The 19,265-nt window shown below is 59.6% G+C and overlaps 1 protein-coding gene and 1 long non-coding RNA gene across 11 annotated transcripts in view; one reads left to right on the plus strand and one right to left on the minus strand.

Annotated features, from left to right (window-relative positions):
• Positions 1-295: 295 nt before the first annotated feature.
• The window catches only part of RAP1GAP (RAP1 GTPase activating protein), a 62,684-nt gene continuing 43,714 nt past the window's right edge, over positions 296-19,265 (minus strand). For 4 of the 10 annotated variants that reach the window (XM_060200874.1, XM_060200879.1, XM_060200880.1 and 1 more), the window contains 18 exons: positions 18,532-18,610; positions 18,180-18,233; positions 17,082-17,165; positions 15,773-15,873; positions 15,533-15,662; positions 14,034-14,189; positions 13,605-13,676; positions 13,094-13,180; positions 10,746-10,880; positions 8,972-9,103; positions 5,553-5,630; positions 4,620-4,729; positions 3,334-3,489; positions 2,597-2,720; positions 1,684-1,786; positions 1,290-1,393; positions 1,059-1,099; positions 296-523 (listed from right to left, as the gene is read on the minus strand). In XM_060200874.1, coding sequence (XP_060056857.1) covers positions 1,091-1,099; positions 1,290-1,393; positions 1,684-1,786; positions 2,597-2,720; positions 3,334-3,489; positions 4,620-4,729; positions 5,553-5,630; positions 8,972-9,103; positions 10,746-10,880; positions 13,094-13,180; positions 13,605-13,676; positions 14,034-14,189; positions 15,533-15,662; positions 15,773-15,873; positions 17,082-17,165; positions 18,180-18,233; positions 18,532-18,610 — 1,714 coding nt within the window. In that variant the 3' untranslated portion in view covers positions 296-523; positions 1,059-1,090. Of the gene's footprint in view, positions 524-1,058; positions 1,100-1,289; positions 1,394-1,683; positions 1,787-2,596; positions 2,721-3,333; positions 3,490-4,619; positions 4,730-5,049; positions 5,631-8,971; positions 9,104-10,745; positions 10,881-13,093; positions 13,181-13,604; positions 13,677-14,033; positions 14,190-15,532; positions 15,663-15,772; positions 15,874-17,081; positions 17,166-18,179; positions 18,234-18,531; positions 18,611-19,265 lie in introns of those variants that run through there. The other 6 variants (XM_016193070.2, XM_060200877.1, XM_016193071.2 and 3 more) reach the window with 4 other exon arrangements.
• Positions 7,998-8,371, plus strand: LOC132541175 (uncharacterized). The gene is made up of 3 exons (XR_009552347.1): positions 7,998-8,064; positions 8,143-8,189; positions 8,301-8,371. It is a non-coding gene; the product is annotated as an uncharacterized LOC132541175 (long non-coding RNA).

Consider the following 19,265-nt stretch of genomic DNA (forward strand, 5'->3'; position numbering starts at 1 on the left):
CTCCCAGGGACCCCAAGAAGCAGGGTGATGTGATGGGAGGGCCCCCGTTCTGGGGCAGGAGTCAGTCTCTGTGACTCTGAAACCCTCTTGTGCACGGTGGAGGCACCCAGAGAGTGAGAGTGGCTGGCCCAGACTCACACATCGGAACCCAACTCAGAGCCAGGGTTCGAGATCCCCACCCGCCACCCCACTGTCTCTGTGGCACTGGGACCGTTCAGCCTCCCTCTCAACTTGCTCTTCCTGAGTTCAAAGGTGATGGTGAGCCCAGGGTGGAGGCTGCCAAGCCTGCAGTCCTGCGTCCACTGACCACTGACCTCTCCCTTTCCCTGCCCAGACCCCCAGCCTGGGGTGGGGATGATGCCAGCAGGTTCCCAGCTCCAGGGTCTGGACGGCTCTGCCCTGCAGAGACAGCCCAGAGGGTGGGCCACGGGGAAGGCCGGGGGGCTGGTGGAGGCTTTGGGGCAGAGGTCCCGGCTGCCTGGATTTGACACAGTATCTTCACCTTGTGCTTCTGAGGTCTCATCTGCAGGCGGAGGGAAGTGGAGACCCCTCAAAGCAGGGGGACAGAAGTGGGGCATGGAGGCAACCTTGGGGTTCCAGACTGTGGATCTTTCAATCTCACTGGGACCCCAGACCCTTCCCTCCCAACAACTGCCAAGTCCCCATCAGGCCCCAGGAAAGCACAGGTGGAGAGATGGCAGGTGCTCAGACAAGCAAGCAGAGGCCTGTCACCAGCCAGGCAGCACAGAGGACCGGCACTGGGCTCTCAAGCATGAGGGCCCTGGTTTGATGCCACATTGCACGTGACAGTGACGTCCTGGTTTGTGTGCCTGCGCTCTCTCTCTCTCTCTCTCTGTCTCCCCCCCCATACATAAACCTAAAAGAAAACTCACACCAACAAGGAAGTCCATCTGCCCCTTGAACATCTAGCAACAAGGTGGCAGAGGGTTCAGACCCAGTGACACAGCTGCCACCCAGGGGGTGGCAGAGGACAGGAAGGTGGCAGCCCACCCCAGCCCCAACACCCTCCCTCACAAGTCCAGTGGGCTGAGTCTGACCTGCTCAGTTTCACCTTCAGAGTGAGGCCTGGCTAACAGCTCTGCAAAGCACAGTGGCCATCGGGGTAGGTGGTGGACAGACAGAGGACAGAGAACAGGAGACACAGGTGAGCACCTGTCACGGCTGAGACTCTCAGCCCAGCCCCCTCCCAGAACTCTGGATGTCAGTCCCCTCTGGGGGGGCTCCCCTCCCACCTGCCTGTCCATCTGCCCATCCCACCTGGCACCAACCTGCTGTGGTGTGTGCTGCTCATCTGCTTCTAGCTGGATCTTGATCTCGGGACATGCAGGGTCCCCTGACTTGCTGCAGTCTGGGTGGGGTGACCTCGAGGGGCCTGGGGAGGGGGACACAGAGGCCACGGGAGACGGGGTGTGGGCGGGTGGGCACCGGTGCCCCCGGTCTTCCTGCTCAGAAGCCCTCCCCTAGCTCCCTTCTTCACGCCCAGCCATCTGCCACATCCCTCCCAGGAGCCACTCGTCTTCCGTGCCCTCAGGCACCCTCAGGCAGACTGTGGGCTGCCCGGTCCTCCGTGCGGAAGCGGCTCCTCCGGGGGCTGTCTCTGCCCTGCCCCCTCCCACCACGTGTGTGGCTCTGTGCCCGGGGATGGCCGCCCTGGCTGGGTACCTGGGGAGCTGCCCTCACTTGTGGTGCTGACACTGTCCTCCAGCCACGTGCTGTAGATGAAGGAGTCCCGCTTGTGGGGCATCCCTGAGGATGAGACGCTCTCCTGGTGAAGGGAGCAGAGGGACGTGAGCACTCTGAGGCGTGGTCTGGCCTCCATCCCTCTGCTGCGATCCTAGCCGCTGGCCTCTGCCCCGTTCGCCCAGCCACGTCGGCCAGGAGGGCCGTGGAAGCAGGCAGATGGTACACACCACCTCATATTCACTCAACACACACCGACGGATGCTCTGTGGCAGGGCCCTAAGACAGATCAGACACATCCCCTGCCCAGAGAGGGCTGGACGCCTGAGAGACTGTCATAATCCTGGTCTCTAAGCCCCCAGTGGGCAGGGCCAGCGTGGTTCCCTCCCGCATCCTTGGCGTCTGGAACAACCCAGCAGGGAGGGGCCCACTGGAGGTCTGTGAGGAGAGTGATGAGACCAAGGAGAACGTACAGGAGTGCTCAACCTAGGCAGGCTGTCAGGAGGAGAGGGGTGTACAGCTAACCAGCAAGGATAAGTGGGAGTCAGTCTGACAATGAAGGGAAGGAGGAGACAACAGTAAGTAAGAATGTTCTGGGTCAGCTGGGTGACTTGGGGGCATTGCCAGGGCGTGCAGAATGGCTATCGTGGTAAGAAAAAGGCTGGGAGTGGGAAGGAAGGTGGGAAAGATGCTAAGTGACCCTGAGACTGGGCTCAGTCAGGGCGCTGGGAAGCCACGGGAAGCTCTGGGGCAGGAGGAAACCGTCTGCACGGCTCCTCTGGGCTGGGCCCTGCGGCCCTCGGCCACACTCAGGCTCTCGCTTCAGCCCAGAGCATCACCAGGGACCCGCCAGCACACACACCGCTGTGAAGCCCCCGCTCCCCGGGCCTCTCACCAGGCCTGTGTCGTCCCCATCCGCACCCTCCGTCTCCTCCACCACGCTGGTGAAGCTGCTGGCACTGGACGAGGAGCGGGAGACGTCCTTCAGCACCTCTGCTCTCTGGACAGCTGTGTCCGCTCTGCACAGACACCTTCCCATCAGCCCCCAGCTCCAGGTCCTCCTGGTGCATGCTACACACTGCTCCCTGCTCAGAGCCCTCCCCAACGCCTAGAGAAACTCAGCTTCCTGGGCTTGCCTGACAAAGGTAACTGCCGCCGTGTGTCTCCTCTGTGACAGGCACAGTGCTTCTGGGTGGCCTTTCCTGAGTCATCTGGCTTCCAGAGCTACTGGGCCAGTCTTCCAGAGGACAGCCATGCAGAGAGGGCGGGCCCAGCCATTGGTGGGAGAGCAAGGGGTCTGCATGCAGGCCTTCTGACCGCAGGGCACACTCCACTCTCACAGCCTGTGACCTGCCCTGAGCCTTTGTGCCTCCTGCCTGCAGACTCACTCCTACCCTCAGCCCCCGAAACAAATGTGTTTTCACCAGTCAGCAGAGGGCTGCCCGCTCAAGGAAATGCTCTCTGAATCCGCCCCTGAGATGGAGACCACCCTCCCTGCACAAAAGGACATACAGTGTCATTCCTGGCAGTGTGGACAGAGCTTGGGGCAGCCCTGGGCCCAACAGAGAAGGGGAAGGAGTGCACCACCCGCAGGCCTCTCCCCTGCCCTGCCGGACTTCCCCGACTCCTCACCTGTTCTTGGTCGTGGGCATCTCTGGGGAGCTCTGAGCAGAGGAGGTTTCTGACTTGGGCTCCTGGGAAGCGTGCCCATTATCTGGGGTCTTCTGGCCTGCTGGGGGGCTCTCCCTGCAGGGTACACAGGGGCAGTGAGGAGATTCACCACCAGGCCTGGGGTAGAGTGATGCCCACGTGGTGAGGGGAGGTCATGGCACCTCTGCCCTCTGCTCTCAGGGGCTGCGTCTGCAACAGGCCCTGATGTAGCCCTGGCCAGTCTTCTCTGCACTGGGGGGCTGAGCCCCACAGGACACCCACCGACTCCTGCAATGGGGGGGCTAGCCCCGCTGGACATTGCACTGGGGGGGCTGAGCCCCGCAGGACAGCCAGTAGCCCCTGCACTTGGGGGGCTCAGCCCTGCAGGACACCCAACAGCCTCTGCACTTGGGGGGCTCAGCCCTGCAGGACACCCGGCAGCCTCTGTACTTGGGGGGCTGAGCCCTGCAGGACACCTGGCAGTCCCTGCACTTGGGGGGCTCAGCCCTGCAGGACACTGCACTGGGGAGGACTGAGCCCCGCAGGACAGCCAGCAGCCCCTGCACTTGGGGGGCTCAGCCCCTGCACTGGGGGAGGCTGAGCCCCGCTGGACACTGCATTGGGCAGGGACTGATCCCTGCAGGACACCCGGCAGTCCCTGCACTTGAGGGGCTCAGCCCTGCAGGACACCTGGCAGCCTCTGCACTTGTGGGGCTGAGTGCCACAAGACATCTGCTGGCCCCTGCACTGGGGAGTGGGGAGGGCTCAGCCCCACAGGACACCTGGCAGCCCCTGCACTAGGGGGCTCAGTCCGCTGGACACCCAGCAGCCCCTGAACTGGGGGGAGGAGTGTCAACGCAACCTGGTTGGGGACCTGCAGCCAGGACATGATAAGCCTTGGGGTCAGGTGGTGGTGCACCTGGTTGAGTGCATATATTACAGTGCACAAGGACCCGGGTTCAAGCCCTTGGTCCCAACCTATAGGGGGAAAGCTTTGCAAGTGGTGAAACAAGGCTGCAGGTCTCTCTCTCTCCCTCTCTCTCTCTCTCTCTCTCCTCACCCCCCCTTCCCCCTCAATTTCTGGCTGTCTCTATCCGATAAATAAATATAGATAATAAAAAAATTTAAAGAATCCTGTTTGTTTTTTAGCAGGACCTCATCCCTGCATGATTGCATCCCACCAGGGTTGACCGGTATCTCCAGAGAAAGAGAGACCGACCGCAGCAAAGGAGCCGTCCCTGCCCGTGCCCAGCTACCCCGGTCCCCACCTCTTCTCCTGCACCTCCTGTATGTTCTCAATTCCAATGGCACTGCTGCGGCGGGAGCCAAAGGGGCCCGACTTCTTCCTCGTGGGGCTCTTCCCAGGGACAATCAGTGACTGTGGGGAGAGGCCCCAAATCAGTGCCCACCTGGCCTGTGAGCCCCACTGCCCCCCACATGCCACCCTGGGTCCTGCTGCCCCAGGCCCCAAAGCAGAGGCAGTGAGCACAGAGGAGAGAGCAGAGACAGCCCCCAGGGTGTCAAGCCAGGAAGGTGCCCAGTGTGGGCAGCAACCTCCCCCATGTGTTAGTCAGGAGCAGAGCCCAGGGTTGGGGGAGCAGGCTGAGAGCCGCTCTGGGCTGGGCTGGGCTGGGCTGGGCTGGGCTGGGCGGATACCACCCCACAGAGTGAGCACAGCGCCTCAAGTCCCCACCCCACCTTGGCATTGCCAGACTAGCTTGGGGAGGTTCCAGTCCAGCAGTTTAGAGGATCCCCATCCCAGTTTCTGCAAGGACCATGCACCAGAAGCATGGCCCAAGCCTCTCTGGGGACACAGGAAGGTGGGCCCCAGGGAGGCACGGGGTGGCAGGAGCCCTCAGGCCAGAGAGGAGGGATGGTGCTCCATGCAGAACTGGCAATATTGGGGGACGTGCAGCTGGACACAGGGTCTTTGGGTACCAGATCCTGGGAGGGACTGGGCCAGGGTCCCAGGGGCCAGGGCAGAGCCAGACACCCCTGGTGGAGGGCTCTGGCTCTGGTGCTGGTAGGAGGCCCCAAAGCAGGTGCTGAGTGCCATCAGAGCTGCCGGCATGCCACCCTGCATGCCCTTGGGCTGGTCCCCAGGCGGGGGCAACGTCCCCAATATGGCCTCCATCCTGACAGCGAGCAGAGAACAGCGCGTGCAGGCAGCCTCCATAGCTGGCGGCCCCGCGGACGACAACCTCTTCCACGGTTCCTATGCCTATGGCACTGCCCCGGCGTCCGAATCTACTCGCACTTTTCCCAGGAATAAGCAATGACTGGCAAGCAGCAGGGTGAGACAGAGACACAGAGAGAGAGAGATAGGAGAGGGAGGGATGTGGGGATATGGGGCCAGGGAGAGGAGAAAAATGGATGAGAGAGAGAGAGAACAGAAGGAAGAGAAATTGATGGAGACAATTCAGCAAAGATAGAGACACAAGGCACAGAGTGACAGAGAGACACAGAGGTAGGACCAGGGAGTGAGAAAGACAAAGGGAGATACAGAGAGAAAAGCAAGGGAGAAGATAGGAGGGGAGGTGGAGGAGAATGTGGTGGGGGGAGAAGGAAGAGGGGAATGTGGGGGGTGAAGGAGGAGGAAGAGGAGGAGGAAAAATCACAGAAGAGAAGAAGGAATATAAAAGCACAAGAAGATGGAGAGAAGCCAGGAGGAGGAAGCGAGGGAAGAGAGAAAGGAAATATTGGGAGGGAAAGGAAGCAACACAACGGAAAGGGAGAGTTGTGCAAAAACAAAAACAGAAATGAATCTGGTTACTGCCACAGTGGGTGCTGCTGGCTCTGTCCTGTCCCCAGTCCTGCCCCCGCGGCCCCTCTACCCTCACCCACAGGAGGCTGGGCCAGTCTGGGTCGGGGAGGGTGGGCATGCTCCTCTGGTGACAGTGGGCTTGGTGACTGGCTGCTGGGCAGCAGAGGATAGGGCTGGGGTGAGGCCCTCTTCCACATGACATTGCTCTGAGCACACGTTGTTGCATGCAGCAGACAGGATGGATGGATGGGTGGGTGTGTGGATGGGCAGGTGGGTGTGTGGATGGGCAGGTGAGTGTGTGGATGGGCAGGTGGGTGTATGGATGGGCAGGTGGGTGTGTGGATGGGCAGGTGTGTGGATGGGCAGGTGGGTGTGTGGATGGGCAGGTGTGTGGATGGGCAGGTGTGTGGATGGGCAGGTGGGTGTGTGGATGGGCAGGTGTGTGGATGGGCAGGTGTGTGGATGGGCAGGTGGGTGTGTGGATGGGCAGGTGGGTGTATGTGTGGGCGGGTGAGTGTGTGGATGTGCAGGTGTGTGTGTGGATGGGCGGATGGGTGTGTGGATGGGCAGGTGTGTGTGTGGATGGGCAGGTGGGTGGGTGGGTGGGCGGGCGGGTGTGTGTGTAGATGGGTGGGTGGGCGGGCGAGTGTGTGTGTGGATGGGCAGGTGGGTGTGTGGATGGGCAGGTGGGTGTGTGGATGGATGGGTGGGTGTGTGGATGGACAGGTGGGTGTATGGATGGACGGGTGGGTGTGTGGGTGGACGGGTGGGTTTGTGGGTGGACGGGTGGGTGTGTGGATGGACGGGTGGGTGTGTGGATGGACGGGTGGGTGTGTGGATGGGCGGGTGGGTGTGTGGATGGGCGGGTGGGTGTGTGGATGGGCGGGTGGGTGTGTGGATGGGCGGGTGGGTGTGTGGATGGGCGGGTGGGTGTGTGGATGGGCGGGTGGGTGTGTGGATGGGCGGGTGGGTGTGTGGATGGGCGGGTGGGTGTGTGGATGGGCAGGTGGGTGTGTGGATGGGCAGGTGGGTGTGTGGATGGGCAGGTGGGTGTGTGTGGGCAGGTGGGTGTGTGTGGGCAGGTGGGTGTGTGGATGGGCAGGTGGGTGTGTGGATGGGCAGGTGGGTATGTAGATGGGCATGTGGGTGTGTGGATGGGCCAGTGGGTGTGTAGATGGGCCAGTGGGTGTGTAGATGGGCAGGTGGGTGTGTGTGGGCAGGTGGGTGTGTGTGTGGGCAGGTGGGTGTGTGGATGGGCAGGTGGGTGTGTGGATGGGCGAGTGGGTGTGTGTGGACGGGTGGGTGTGTGTGGGCAGGTTGGTGTTTGGATGGGTGGGTGGGTGGATGGGCAGGTGGGTCAGCAAGGGGAAGCAGAGCAGCAGGTGCAGCGCCCAGGGGCCACTAAGCAGCAGAAAGTGCACAGGCCCACAGTCCAAGGCTTTGTTTACCCAGCATGCCCAGCTTGCCCAGCATGCCCTCTGAGTGTTAGCAGCAGGATCCCAGAGCCTGGCAGACAGTAAGTCACACACAGTAGGTGTTCACTCATGAGGTGCACACGCCAAGTCTTTACAGTCAGGAGCTAACACACAGCACTCGCGGACCAAGGACTTGACGTTTACAGCAGGTCACTTGCACACATCACATGCCCAACCAGTAGTTCATCCCCAGCACACAGTAGGTCTTCACAGCAATCCAGGGCTGTGAGCACAGCAGACACACATAGAACTGATGTCTACACACCAGCCTGGGTCCTGACACACTAGAGGCATTCACAGTAGCTCGGGGCCACCTGAGCCACAACAGAAGCTCACAGAACATCCACACAGCAGCCCAGGACCTGGAACACAGTAGGTATTCACACAGCAGTCAAGTCCTGACACAGTAGGTACACAGAAGCCAAGTCCTGACCCGCAATAGGTACTCACACAGCAGCCAAGTCCTGATACACAGTAGGTACTCACACAGCAGCCCAGGATCTGACACGCAGTAGGTACTCACACAGCAGCCCAGGATCTGACACACAGTAGGTACTCACACAGCAGCCAAGTCCTGACACACAGTAGGTACTCACACAGTAGCCCAGGACCTGACACACAGTAGGTACTCACACAGCAGCCCAGGGCCTGACACGCAGTAGGTACACAGCAGCCCAGGACCTGACACACAGTAGGTACTCACACAGCAGCCAAGTCCTGACACACAGTAGGTATTCACACAGCAGCCTGGGTCCTGACACACAGTAGGTACTCACACAGCAGCCCAGGGCCTGACACGTAGTAGGTACTCATACAGCAGACAAGTCCTGACACACAGTAGGTACTCACACAGCAGCCAAGTCCTGACACACAGTAGGTATTCACACAGCAGCCTGGGTCCTGGCACACAGTAGGCTCACACAGCAGCCACCAAGTCTTGACACACAGCAGGTGTTTGCATCATCTCAGAGCCAGGGACACAACAGGTCCACACAGAAGTCCAGGTCCTGACGCACAGTACATGCCCACAGCCTGACACAAAGTAGGTTGACAAAGCTTGACAACAGGTGCCCACATAGCAGCCCCGTTCCAAGTGGACGACAGACAGTAGATGCTGAACAAGGGGTGTGCTACGTATCAAAGCTGCCCAGAGCCCGCCGGCAGAAAGCCATCCGTGCGGAACAGGGCTGGAAGGAGGGACGATGCCAGGGACCAGGGGGAGGGGGCTGCCTGGAACCCTTACGTGGTGGCCTGGGCACCTGGCCCCAAGGTGAGCAGGGCTAGGATGGACTGTGAGCCCAGGATGGGCACTGGGCCAGCGGAGCCATGGAGGCAGGGGACTGAGGACTGCTGGGGGGGGGGGGTAGGCTGGGGCACTCACTATTCCTGCAGCCTTGGCCAGGTCAGGATTGCTGGGTGTGAAGCTCCCACTGTGGCTGGTGGACACGGTGCTGGCCTTCTTGTTGCTCAGTCCCATGGCGTCCATGGACTGGCTGCGGCTGCGGATGACCCGCTGTGAGGGACACGGGTTGGTGGAGGAGATGCAGGCTTCCTCAAGTGCCCCCTTGGGAGGACCCAGGAGCCCAGGTGTCCGGCCGCTCCACACCAAGTCCCTCCCTGTGAGGCCACATGTGGAGCAAGTTCTCATGGTGCAATGGCCGCCGGGCCCGGGCTCTGCTGCCGATCTGCTAGGTGACCATGGACAAGCCATGGACCTGAGTCTACACGTGTGAGGACTGTGGGGGCTGCTGGGAGCTGACAGAGTGTGCGAGGGAGCGGGGGTGGTACACCCGGTTAAGCACCACCAGCATGAGGTGCAAGGGCCTGCGCAAGGATCCGGGTTCGAGCCCCTGGTTCCCCACCTGTGAGGATGCTTCACAAGTGGTAGAGCAGGGTTGCAGGTGCCTCTCTGTCTCTTCCCCTCTCTATTTCCCTCTCCTCTCAGTTTCTCTCTGTCCTGTCCAATAAAATGGAAACATGGCCACAGGAGCAGTGGGTTTGTAGTGTCAGCCCCAAGCCCCAGCAGTAACCCTGGAGACAAAAAAAAAAAAAAAAAAGGGCAGAGCCCTCCAGAAAGCTCAGCTTCCTTTCTAGAGGGTCTCCTTTCTTTTCACCTCCCTTCATCCACCTGCTTCCTTGTTTTAATTAATTGATCAATTTTCCTACCTCTCGCTAATTGACTGATTAATTTTTTGCTTGCCACCGTGGTTATTGCTGAGGCTTGGTGTTTGCACTGCCCCCAGTGACTATTTTTACCTTTCTTTTATTTGATAGGACAAGGACAAACTGAAGGGAACAGGGAGATAGAGGGGCAGAAAAAGAAACACCTGCAACCCTGATTCACTGCTCATGAAGCCCCCTCCCCCGGGACAGGTGAGAACCGGGGCTTGAACCGGGATCCTTGCGCATAGTGACGTGTGCATTCAGCCAGGTGTCAGGTACGTCATATCCGACCTCTCACCCAGTCTCCCCAGGAGGCGGGCACTGCTGTCATGGCCATGCCACATGTGGTGAGGCAGACACGAGTGTGAGCCTAGCACCCACGCCCATCCGTGCTCAGCCTCCTGCAAGGACACCACCCCACACCCACTGGAGAGCGACCCCTACAGTCCACCCAAGAAGACATCCCTACCCGTGTCCACCGTCACCCACTCCCTCTGTTCAGTGCGCAGAGGTGGGGTGTCCTGGGTCTCCTCAGTGAGGTCAGCTCCCCCAAGCCCGGGCAGGTCTGGCAGCCAGGCTCTGCCCCCCACACAAACGCACGCCTCCAGCCTCAAGGTTTGGCCTGGGGAGGCACAGACCCAGTGGGCCAGCCACGCAGCTCACACAGCCTCTTCAGACCGTAGTGTTTCCCCGCCTGAGCTGGCAGCGGCCACCATGGCGGCAGCTCCCCAGAGGACTCCCGTCTTCTGTAGGCCTCCCAAGCACAGTCTCCAAGTCCAGCTTCTGCCTGCAGCCACCATCCTTGTGGCAGCCGCAGCTCTGGCCTGAGCACCCACCCGCCAGCCCCATACCCAGGCCTGAGCTTTACCCAAGGCCCCAGTCATGCCCCCATGTGTCCCCTTGGCTGTGCCCCACACCTAGCCCACAGCCCCAGCCTGAGCCCAACCCCACACCCCTAGCCCTGGCCAGAACCCAGGCAGGACGTCCGTCACCTTGAAAGACTCGAAGAAGCCGCCACCACCACCGCCGTTCTCCATCTTGTCCTCGTCGCCCAGGCCCATCATGGACTGGCTGTGGACGTGCAGCTCCTCATGCAGAGTCTCCAGGAGGGCCGCCCGGGTCCGCTCCTGGGGGACAGCAGAGCTGCGGAACCTTCTCTGGGCGGGAGTGGACCTGGGTCCCAGCAGCCTGAGCTCACAGCCCTCAGAGCCCTGCAGCTCCAGCCCGGAGGTCCTCACCCAGCTAAATGCAGCTTTATACATGCACTCACACACACACACACACACACACACACTCACACACTCACTCTCACTCTCACACACTCACACACACACTCACAAACGCAAACACTCTCACACACACTCACACACACTCTCACACACTCACACACTCTCACACTCACACACTCACTCTCACACACACACTCACTCTCACACACACACTCACTCACACACACTCACTCTCACTCACACACACACACTCACACACACACACTCACTCACACACTCACACACACTCACAAACTCACACACTCTCACACACTCACTCTCACACACTCACACACACACTCACAAACTCACACACTCTCACACACTCACTCACACTCACACACACTCACACACTCTCACACACTCTCACACACACACTCACTCACACACACTCTCACACTCACACACACACTCACTCTCACACACTCACACACATACACACTCACACACACTCACTCACACACTCACTCTCACACACACACTCACTCACACACACTCTCACACACACACTCACACACACACTCACTCTCACACACTCACACACATACACACTCACACACACTCACTCACACACTCACTCTCACACACTCACTCACACACTCACACTCACACTCACACACTCTCACACTCACACACACACTCACTCTCACACACACACTCACTCTCACACACACACTCACACACACACACTCACACACTCACACACACACTCACAAACTCACACACTCACTCTCACACACTCACACACACACTCACAAACTCACACACTCTCACACACTCACTCACACTCACACACACTCACACACTCTCACACTCACTCTCACACTCACACACACTCTCACACACACACTCACACATACTCTCACACACACACACACACTCACTCTCACACACTCACACACATACACACTCACACACACTCACTCACACACTCACTCTCACACACACACACTCACACACTCTCACACTCACACACACACTCACTCTCACACACACACTCTCACACACACACTCACACACACTCACACACACACTCACAAACTCACACACTCTCACACACACACTCACTCACACACACACACACACTCACAAACTCACACACTCTCACACACTCACACACACACTCTCACACTCACTCTCACACTCACACACACTCTCACACACACACTCACTCACACACACTCTCTCACACACACACACAGTCACACACACACTCACTCTCACACACTCACACACACTCACACACACACACACTCACACACTCACACTCACACACACACTCACTCTCACACACACACTCTCACACACACACACTCACACACACTCACTCTCACACACTCACACTCTCTCTCAATCTCTCACACACACACACAAACTCATACACTCTCACATACTCACTCACACTCACACACACTCACACACACACTCACACACACTCACACACACACTCTCATACACACTCACACTCACACACTCACATGCACTCACACACACATTCACACACACACTCACTCACACACACTCACATTCACACTCACACACACTCACACTCACTCACATTCACACTCACACACACTCACACGCACTCACACACACACACTCACACGCACTCACATTCACACACACTCACTCATGCACTCACACACACTCACACACACTCACACACATTCACACTCACACACACACTCACTCACATTCACACTCACACACACGCACTCACACACACTCACATTTACACTCACACACACACACTCACATGCACTCACTCTCACACACACACTCTCACACTCACACACAATCACATACTCACACACACACACACACACACACTCACTCACTCACCCCTCCCTTCTCCCCATTTGCCCCCAAGCCCCTCTGGACATTCCTCACACACAGGAGATGCCCTACTTCCCTTTGACCCCAGTCCTCATTTCCAGTCCATCCCTCCTCCCCCAGGCAGCCCTCCCTGAAGCCAGGGGTCTGGACACAGCATTCCCCTACCAGGGGCAGAACTGACATTCTAAGTAGGGAGGGTAGTAGTGGTGAGGGTTCAGCCCCAACAGCCCCCTCACCTCCAGTTTGGCAAACTTCTCGGCCTTGTAGCAGGCGTATTCAGCATTGATGAGCTTTGTCAACAGGAATTCCTGGAACTCAGGCCCCTGGGAGCCCCCAGCGTGGAGGAGGGGAGACAGGGGTGGGGCTAGGTGAGCATAGGCACCAGAGGCTGAGTCCCAGAGAGCAGGGCTGAGACTCCTAGGCCCTCCCTGCGGGGGCCCGGGCGCCCTCTTCACTCCCATAAGGGTGCCCCCCGTGCCCTGCTCCCCAGCCCCGGCACCTGCCAGGCCCCTCCACCCTTGGGAAAGCAGATGCCACAGATGCCAGGGGCTGGCTCGGGGCTCAGTGTGCGAAGAAGCACTGATGGCAGACACTTTCTGAGAAGGCAAGTGAGGGGTGTCTGGGAGTCTGCCGGGAGCCTCGCTGAGTGCTACAATCATTCCTGTTGCTCTGGAAATGAAGCACCACAGGCCCCAGGTGGCGGTGGGAGGATGGCCTGCCCATTGCCCTCACCCACTGAGTCCTCACCTTCCTAAACACAGCAGGGTTCGGAAGCGGAGGTCCAAAGAAGGGCACGTCGTCTCTGGCAGTGACCGAGACCTGGGAGGCAGGGCAAGCCCTCATTGAGCTGCCTCTTGCCCCAGGTGGGGTGGCCCAGTGGCTGCTGATGGGGTGGAGGGGTGAGGTGGCCCAGGGCCACAGCTCCTTCACCCTCTGTCCTGCATCTGGGTGGTGCAGGGGTGAGGCCTTCAGGAGCCACCGAACAATGGTGGTGGTGACAGCAGAGGCAGCAAGAGGGCTCTGGAGGGGAGTTCTGGGCACAGGAAAGGCAGGAGGGAACCCTGTACCCATCACGGTGTGTGTGGCCGGGACACACCCCCCAGACGGCCCCACTTAGAGGGCACTGAAGCTCAGGGGGTGTCCCGGCTCCCCTGGAGGCTCTCTGAGGTCACCCACCTTGTAGAGGGGGCCCTCAGGGGCCCCGCTCTCGGCCTGCACCACCACGTAGGCGTGCAGGAAGTTGGAGGCGATCATGTCAGGCACAAAGGGCGTGTTCTCGTCCTGGAAGACCACGGCCACGATGTCGTTCCCAATGTGACGCTTGCGCTGAAGCTGAACAGGGAGCCCGGGTGTGAGAGCCTGGCAGGCTGAGCATGGGGCCCACGGGAGGGGGCAGGATGAGCAGGGAGCCCGGGTGTGAGAGCCTGGCGGGCTGAGCATGGGGCCCACGGGAGGGGGACAGGACGGGCAGAGGCTGGGAGAAGCTTTGCTGCCCCAACTTAATGAGGAGGAGCTGCAAGTACTCTGTGGGGCTGGGTGATGGCACACCTAGTTAAGTATACATGTTACCAAGCACAAGGATCTGGGTTCGAGCCCCAGGTCCCCTTCTGCAGGGGGGAGCCTTTGCAAGCAGTGAAGCAGGGCTGCAGGCATCTCTCTGTCTCTCTCCTTCTCTATCTCCCCCTCCTCTCTCAAGTTCTCTCTCTCTCCTTCTCTGTCTCCCCCTCCTCTCTCAAGTTCTCTCTGTCTCTCTCCTTCTCTATCTCCCCCTCCTCTCTCAAGTTCTCTCTGTCTCTATCCAATAACAACTAAATAAAATTTTAAAAGTACTGTCTGTTGTGGTCTAGGAAGTGGTGAAGGTGGGTAAGGTGCTTAACTCCAGAGTTTGATCCCTGGTGGCACCCGTGCCAGAGTGATGCCCTGGCTCTCCCACCCACCCCCGTCTCCCTCTCATCAATAACAGGCCTTTATAAAAAATATATTCTTTTGTCTACTTAAATTCCTGATATCTATGGAAACTCAGGCCAAGAGTGAGTCAGGGACTCAAATCCAAAGCTCCTGGTCCCCAATTCTCTCTCCCATTGCGTCTGTCTAAATACCCCCAGATTTCGTCTTTCCTGAACAAATGAATTTTATTCAGGACACACTCGGAACAGAACACCTTTTTTTCTGAGTCATGAAGAATAAGGATCACCTAGCTCTCCTTTCCTCACCCTGTCCTTGTGCCCCCAGGGTGGAGGCGTGGGGTGGCGAGAGGGCCCCACAGGAAGCTAAGGACGAGGTAACAAGTCTGAGTGCGAGTGCCGGAAACACCTGGCCTGCAGTCTGCGGAGGACACTCTCTCCTCCTCGCCCACGACCTGTATTGTGAGCACCTGGCCCGCCTCCACCCCTCCAGGTCTCTGCCCATGCCCCTCGGCCCCGGCAAAGTCTGCGTTCCTGGCCCTGCTGCCACCATGCACACCCTCGCCCAGGTCAGAGGCCGCTGCCCCATTCCACAGATATGGAAACTGGGGCTCCCTCCCCGGCCCCGTCAAGGCCCACAAGAGGGAGAGGCTGGCCCACGCAGAACACCAAACCCTGGGCCTGTGAGCCTTGTGTGGCCGCGCGGACTAGAGCAGTGCGGGGGGGACAGGCAGACGGGCTGGGGGGAGCAGTGGGCGGGGGTCCAGGTACCTGCTGGGCATCCCCTTCTGTGTAGGGCAGTTTGGTGGACACGTGAAACATGACCTCCTTGTTACGGAAGTTGCAGTACACAGACTCCGTCCCCGTCTGCCCGTGGGTCACGTCCAGGCCTCCTCGGAACCTGCTTAGGGATGCCCAGAGTCCCCAGGCCAGCCTCAGTCTGCAGCCCCCGGCCAGGCCTCCCGGGCGAGGGTGGGGTGCAGGGGGCCGGGCAGATTCTGCGTGGCTCACCCCTTAAAGTCCTGAAGTTTGACCTTCTGGCCAAGAAACTCAAGGAACTCCGCAAAGGCAGGGCTCTCCTCAGTGGTGCTGAAGAGCTCCTCCTCAGAGGTCTGTGGGCCATGGGACGGGCAGATGCTGAGGCAGCCCTGCCCTGTCCCCACTCACACATGGGGCAGACGCTGAGGCAGCTCCCGCCCTGTCCCCACTCACACACAGGCAGACGCTGAGGCAGCTCCCTTCCCCGTCCCCACTCACACATGGGCAGATGCTCTAAGGCAGCTCCTGCCTGCCCTGTCCCCACTCACACACGGGCAGACGCTCTGAGGCAGCCCCCGCCCTGTCCCCACTCACACACCGGCAGACGCTATGAGGCAGCCCCCCATCCTGTCCCCACTCACACACAGGCAGACGCTCTGAGGCAGCCCCCTGCCCTGTCCCCACTCACACACGGGCAGACGCTCTGAGGCAGCCCCCGCCCTGTCCCCACTCACACACCGGCAGACGCTCTGAGGCAGCCCCCGCCCTGTCCCCACTCACACACCGGCAGACGCTATGAGGCAGCCCCCCATCCTGTCCCCACTCACACACGGGCAGAAGCTCTGAGGCAGCCCCCTGCCCTGTCCCCACTCACACATGGGCAGAAGCTCTGAGGCAGCTCCTGCCCTGTCCCCACTCACACACGGGCAGACACTCTGAGGCAGCCCTGCCCTGTCCCCACTCATACACGGGCAGATGCTCTGAGGCAGCCCCCTTCCCTGTCCCCACTCACACACGGGCAGACGCTCTGAGGCAGCCCTCTGCCCTGTCCCCACTCACACACGGGCAGACGCTCTGAGGCAGCTCCCACCCTGTCCCCACTCACACACGGGTAGATGCTCTGAGGCAGCCCTGCCCTGTCCCCACTCACACATGGGCAGACGCTCTGAGGCAGCCCTGCCCTGATCCCATTCACACACCGGAAGACGCTCTGAGGCAGCCCCCCATCCTGTCCCCACTCACACACGGGCAGACGCTCTGAGGCAGCTCCCACCCTGTCCCCACTCACACACGGGCAGATGCTCTGAGGCAGCTCCTGCCCTGTCCCCACTCACACACGGGCAGATGCTCTGAGGCAGCTCCTGCCCTGTCCCCACTCACACACCAGCAGACGCTATGAGGCAGCCCCCCATCCTGTCCCCACTCACACCCAAAGGAGGTGGAAGGAGACCTCTGGGGGCCCTGAGCTCCTGGTAATCGGAGTCCCCGGCTGGGCAGGTGGTATCAACCTGACATCCAGCCAGACTGTAGGGGAAGCAGAGGTGGGAGGGGCTGGACACACCTGCCCAAGCTTCTGATAAATGACTCCAAACTTGAAGTTATTGCTGATAACATGCTCGTCAAAGGTGACAATGAGTCGCGAAGCCTGGAGGAGAAGGAGGGTGGTGACAGCCTGCTATTTCAAGCCGTTTACTTCTCCTGCACGGCACCAGGCCCTCTTCGCACACTGGCTCATCTCACCAAGACAAGACTGAGAGGAGGTGTTCCTGCTGCCCCGTCGGACAGACGCAGAAACCAAAGTGCAGAGAGTTTACGGACTGGCTGCGGGCAGGGCTGGGACTGGGGCCCTGCCTGGCCTGCTGGTCTCAGAGCAGCAGCTCACTGCTCCCAAGTGCTGCCTAAGAGTCAGGAAGCCCCAGTATCCCAACACTGGGTCCCATGGCACACCAGCAACCTGTCATCACCCCGCTAACTAGCAGAGCCTTCAGCGAGCTCCCTCCTCACACTGAGCCTCCATTTCCTCTTCTGTACAGAGGAGCAGTTACAGGGACCTGCTTTCTGAGGTCCCTTCAGGGGATGTTCCCTGGACCACACCACCGCTCAGAGACCAGAGTGACACAGGGTTTCCTGTGTCTTCTAAAGCCCATCTCATCGAGGAAGGCCCCCCTGGTTTGCTGGAGATGGACACCCCCTCCCTTCCTTTCTGTCCACACAGGCAGAGGCTCAGACGCAGCACCCGGCATCCAGCACCAGAGCAGCAGTGCAGCCGCTGTCCATGGGGCAGCCATGTGGAGGGGCCTATGTTGCTCTCTGCCCAGGACTTCCCTGGGGTCAGTGGCGTCTCCTGGCTCAGGAGTACAAGGTGTGTGTGTGTGGGGGGGGGGGGGCAGCAGCAGGTGCTCAGAGGTCTTGCTTCTAAGGTGCATGTCCCTAGGCTCAAGGAAGGCCCTCCTTATCTGCTATGCATTCTGGGATACTCAGGACCTTGCCACATCTCTGGTCCCTCTTCTGCAAGTCACGGCCTTTGCAGGGCGACTGTGAGAACTGAGTAAGGAAATGCAGGGAGGATGCTTGGCGTGCAGCAAGTGTCCAGTAAGTGCTCAGACCCTCACTTTCCCACCACCCAGCCTACATGCGCAGGGCTCAGATCTAGCCGTACCTTGGGGTAGAGCACAGGGTAGAATCGATCCACGTTCACATCTTCACACACCAGCTGCAGGAGATAAAGGGGGGCCTGAGAGCGGGGCTAAGTGGAAGGGGTCTCTGAGCCTCCCTGGCCACACCTAGGATTCCTGTGGCTTGTCGGGGAACACCCAGGGCTGAGGCAGGGCCAAGAGCTCCTTGTTGTGTGGAACAGGGCACAAAGAAATAGAGTCTCTGTCTGCAGGTGCCCTAACAAGGCCCAGAAGCCCAAACACGCACAACATGGGAGCACAGCAGAGGCGGGAGCTGAAGCACCAAGGGCCAGAGAGAGGGCGCGTGCCAGTGGGCGTGACGGAGCAGGGCCTCACCTTGGCCATCTGGACCACGTTGGGGAACTCGGTGAGGCAAGATATGGGGATGACGTCGTGGTGCGTTCGGCACTTGGTCCTGGGAGGAGGAAGCCCACGGTGAGGAGCTGGGTGATGGGGAAAGGATGTGGGAGACTCCCACATGGAGGGGACACTCCAGGGAGGACCAGCGGCCATGACAGGTGCTAAACTGCTGTGAGTCCTCGGGCAAAGGTACTGCCCCGTTTTGCTTAGAAAGGTGGATATGGAGGAGTCGGGCGGTAGCGCAGCGGATTAAGTGCATGTGGCGCAAAGGACAAGGATGGCCTAAGGATCCCGGTTCGAGCCCCCGGCTCCCCACCTGCAGGGAGGTTGCTTCACAGGCGGTGAAGCAGGTCTGCAGGTGTCTGTCTTTCTCCCCCCCTCTCTGTCTTCCCCTCCTCTTTCCATTTCTCTCTGTCCTGTCCAACAAGGACATCAATAACAACAACAATAATAATCACAACAAAACAACAAGGGCAACAAAAAGGAATAAGTAATTAATTTAAAAATGTTTTAAAAAGAAAGGTGGACAAGGGGCAGGGCAGTGGCACACCTGGTGGGGCACACACATCACCACATGTAGGGACCTGGGTTCAAGTCCTGGTCCCCACCTGCAGGGGGAGCTTCACACGTGGTGGAAACAGGGCTGCAGGTGTCTCTGTTTCACTCTCTATCTCCCCTTCCCTCTCAATTTCTTTCTGCTTCTTTCCTAA

Source organism: Erinaceus europaeus, chromosome 11 (assembly GCF_950295315.1).
Source record: "Erinaceus europaeus chromosome 11, mEriEur2.1, whole genome shotgun sequence".
In the NCBI taxonomy this organism is placed as follows: Eukaryota; Metazoa; Chordata; class Mammalia; order Eulipotyphla; family Erinaceidae; genus Erinaceus; species Erinaceus europaeus.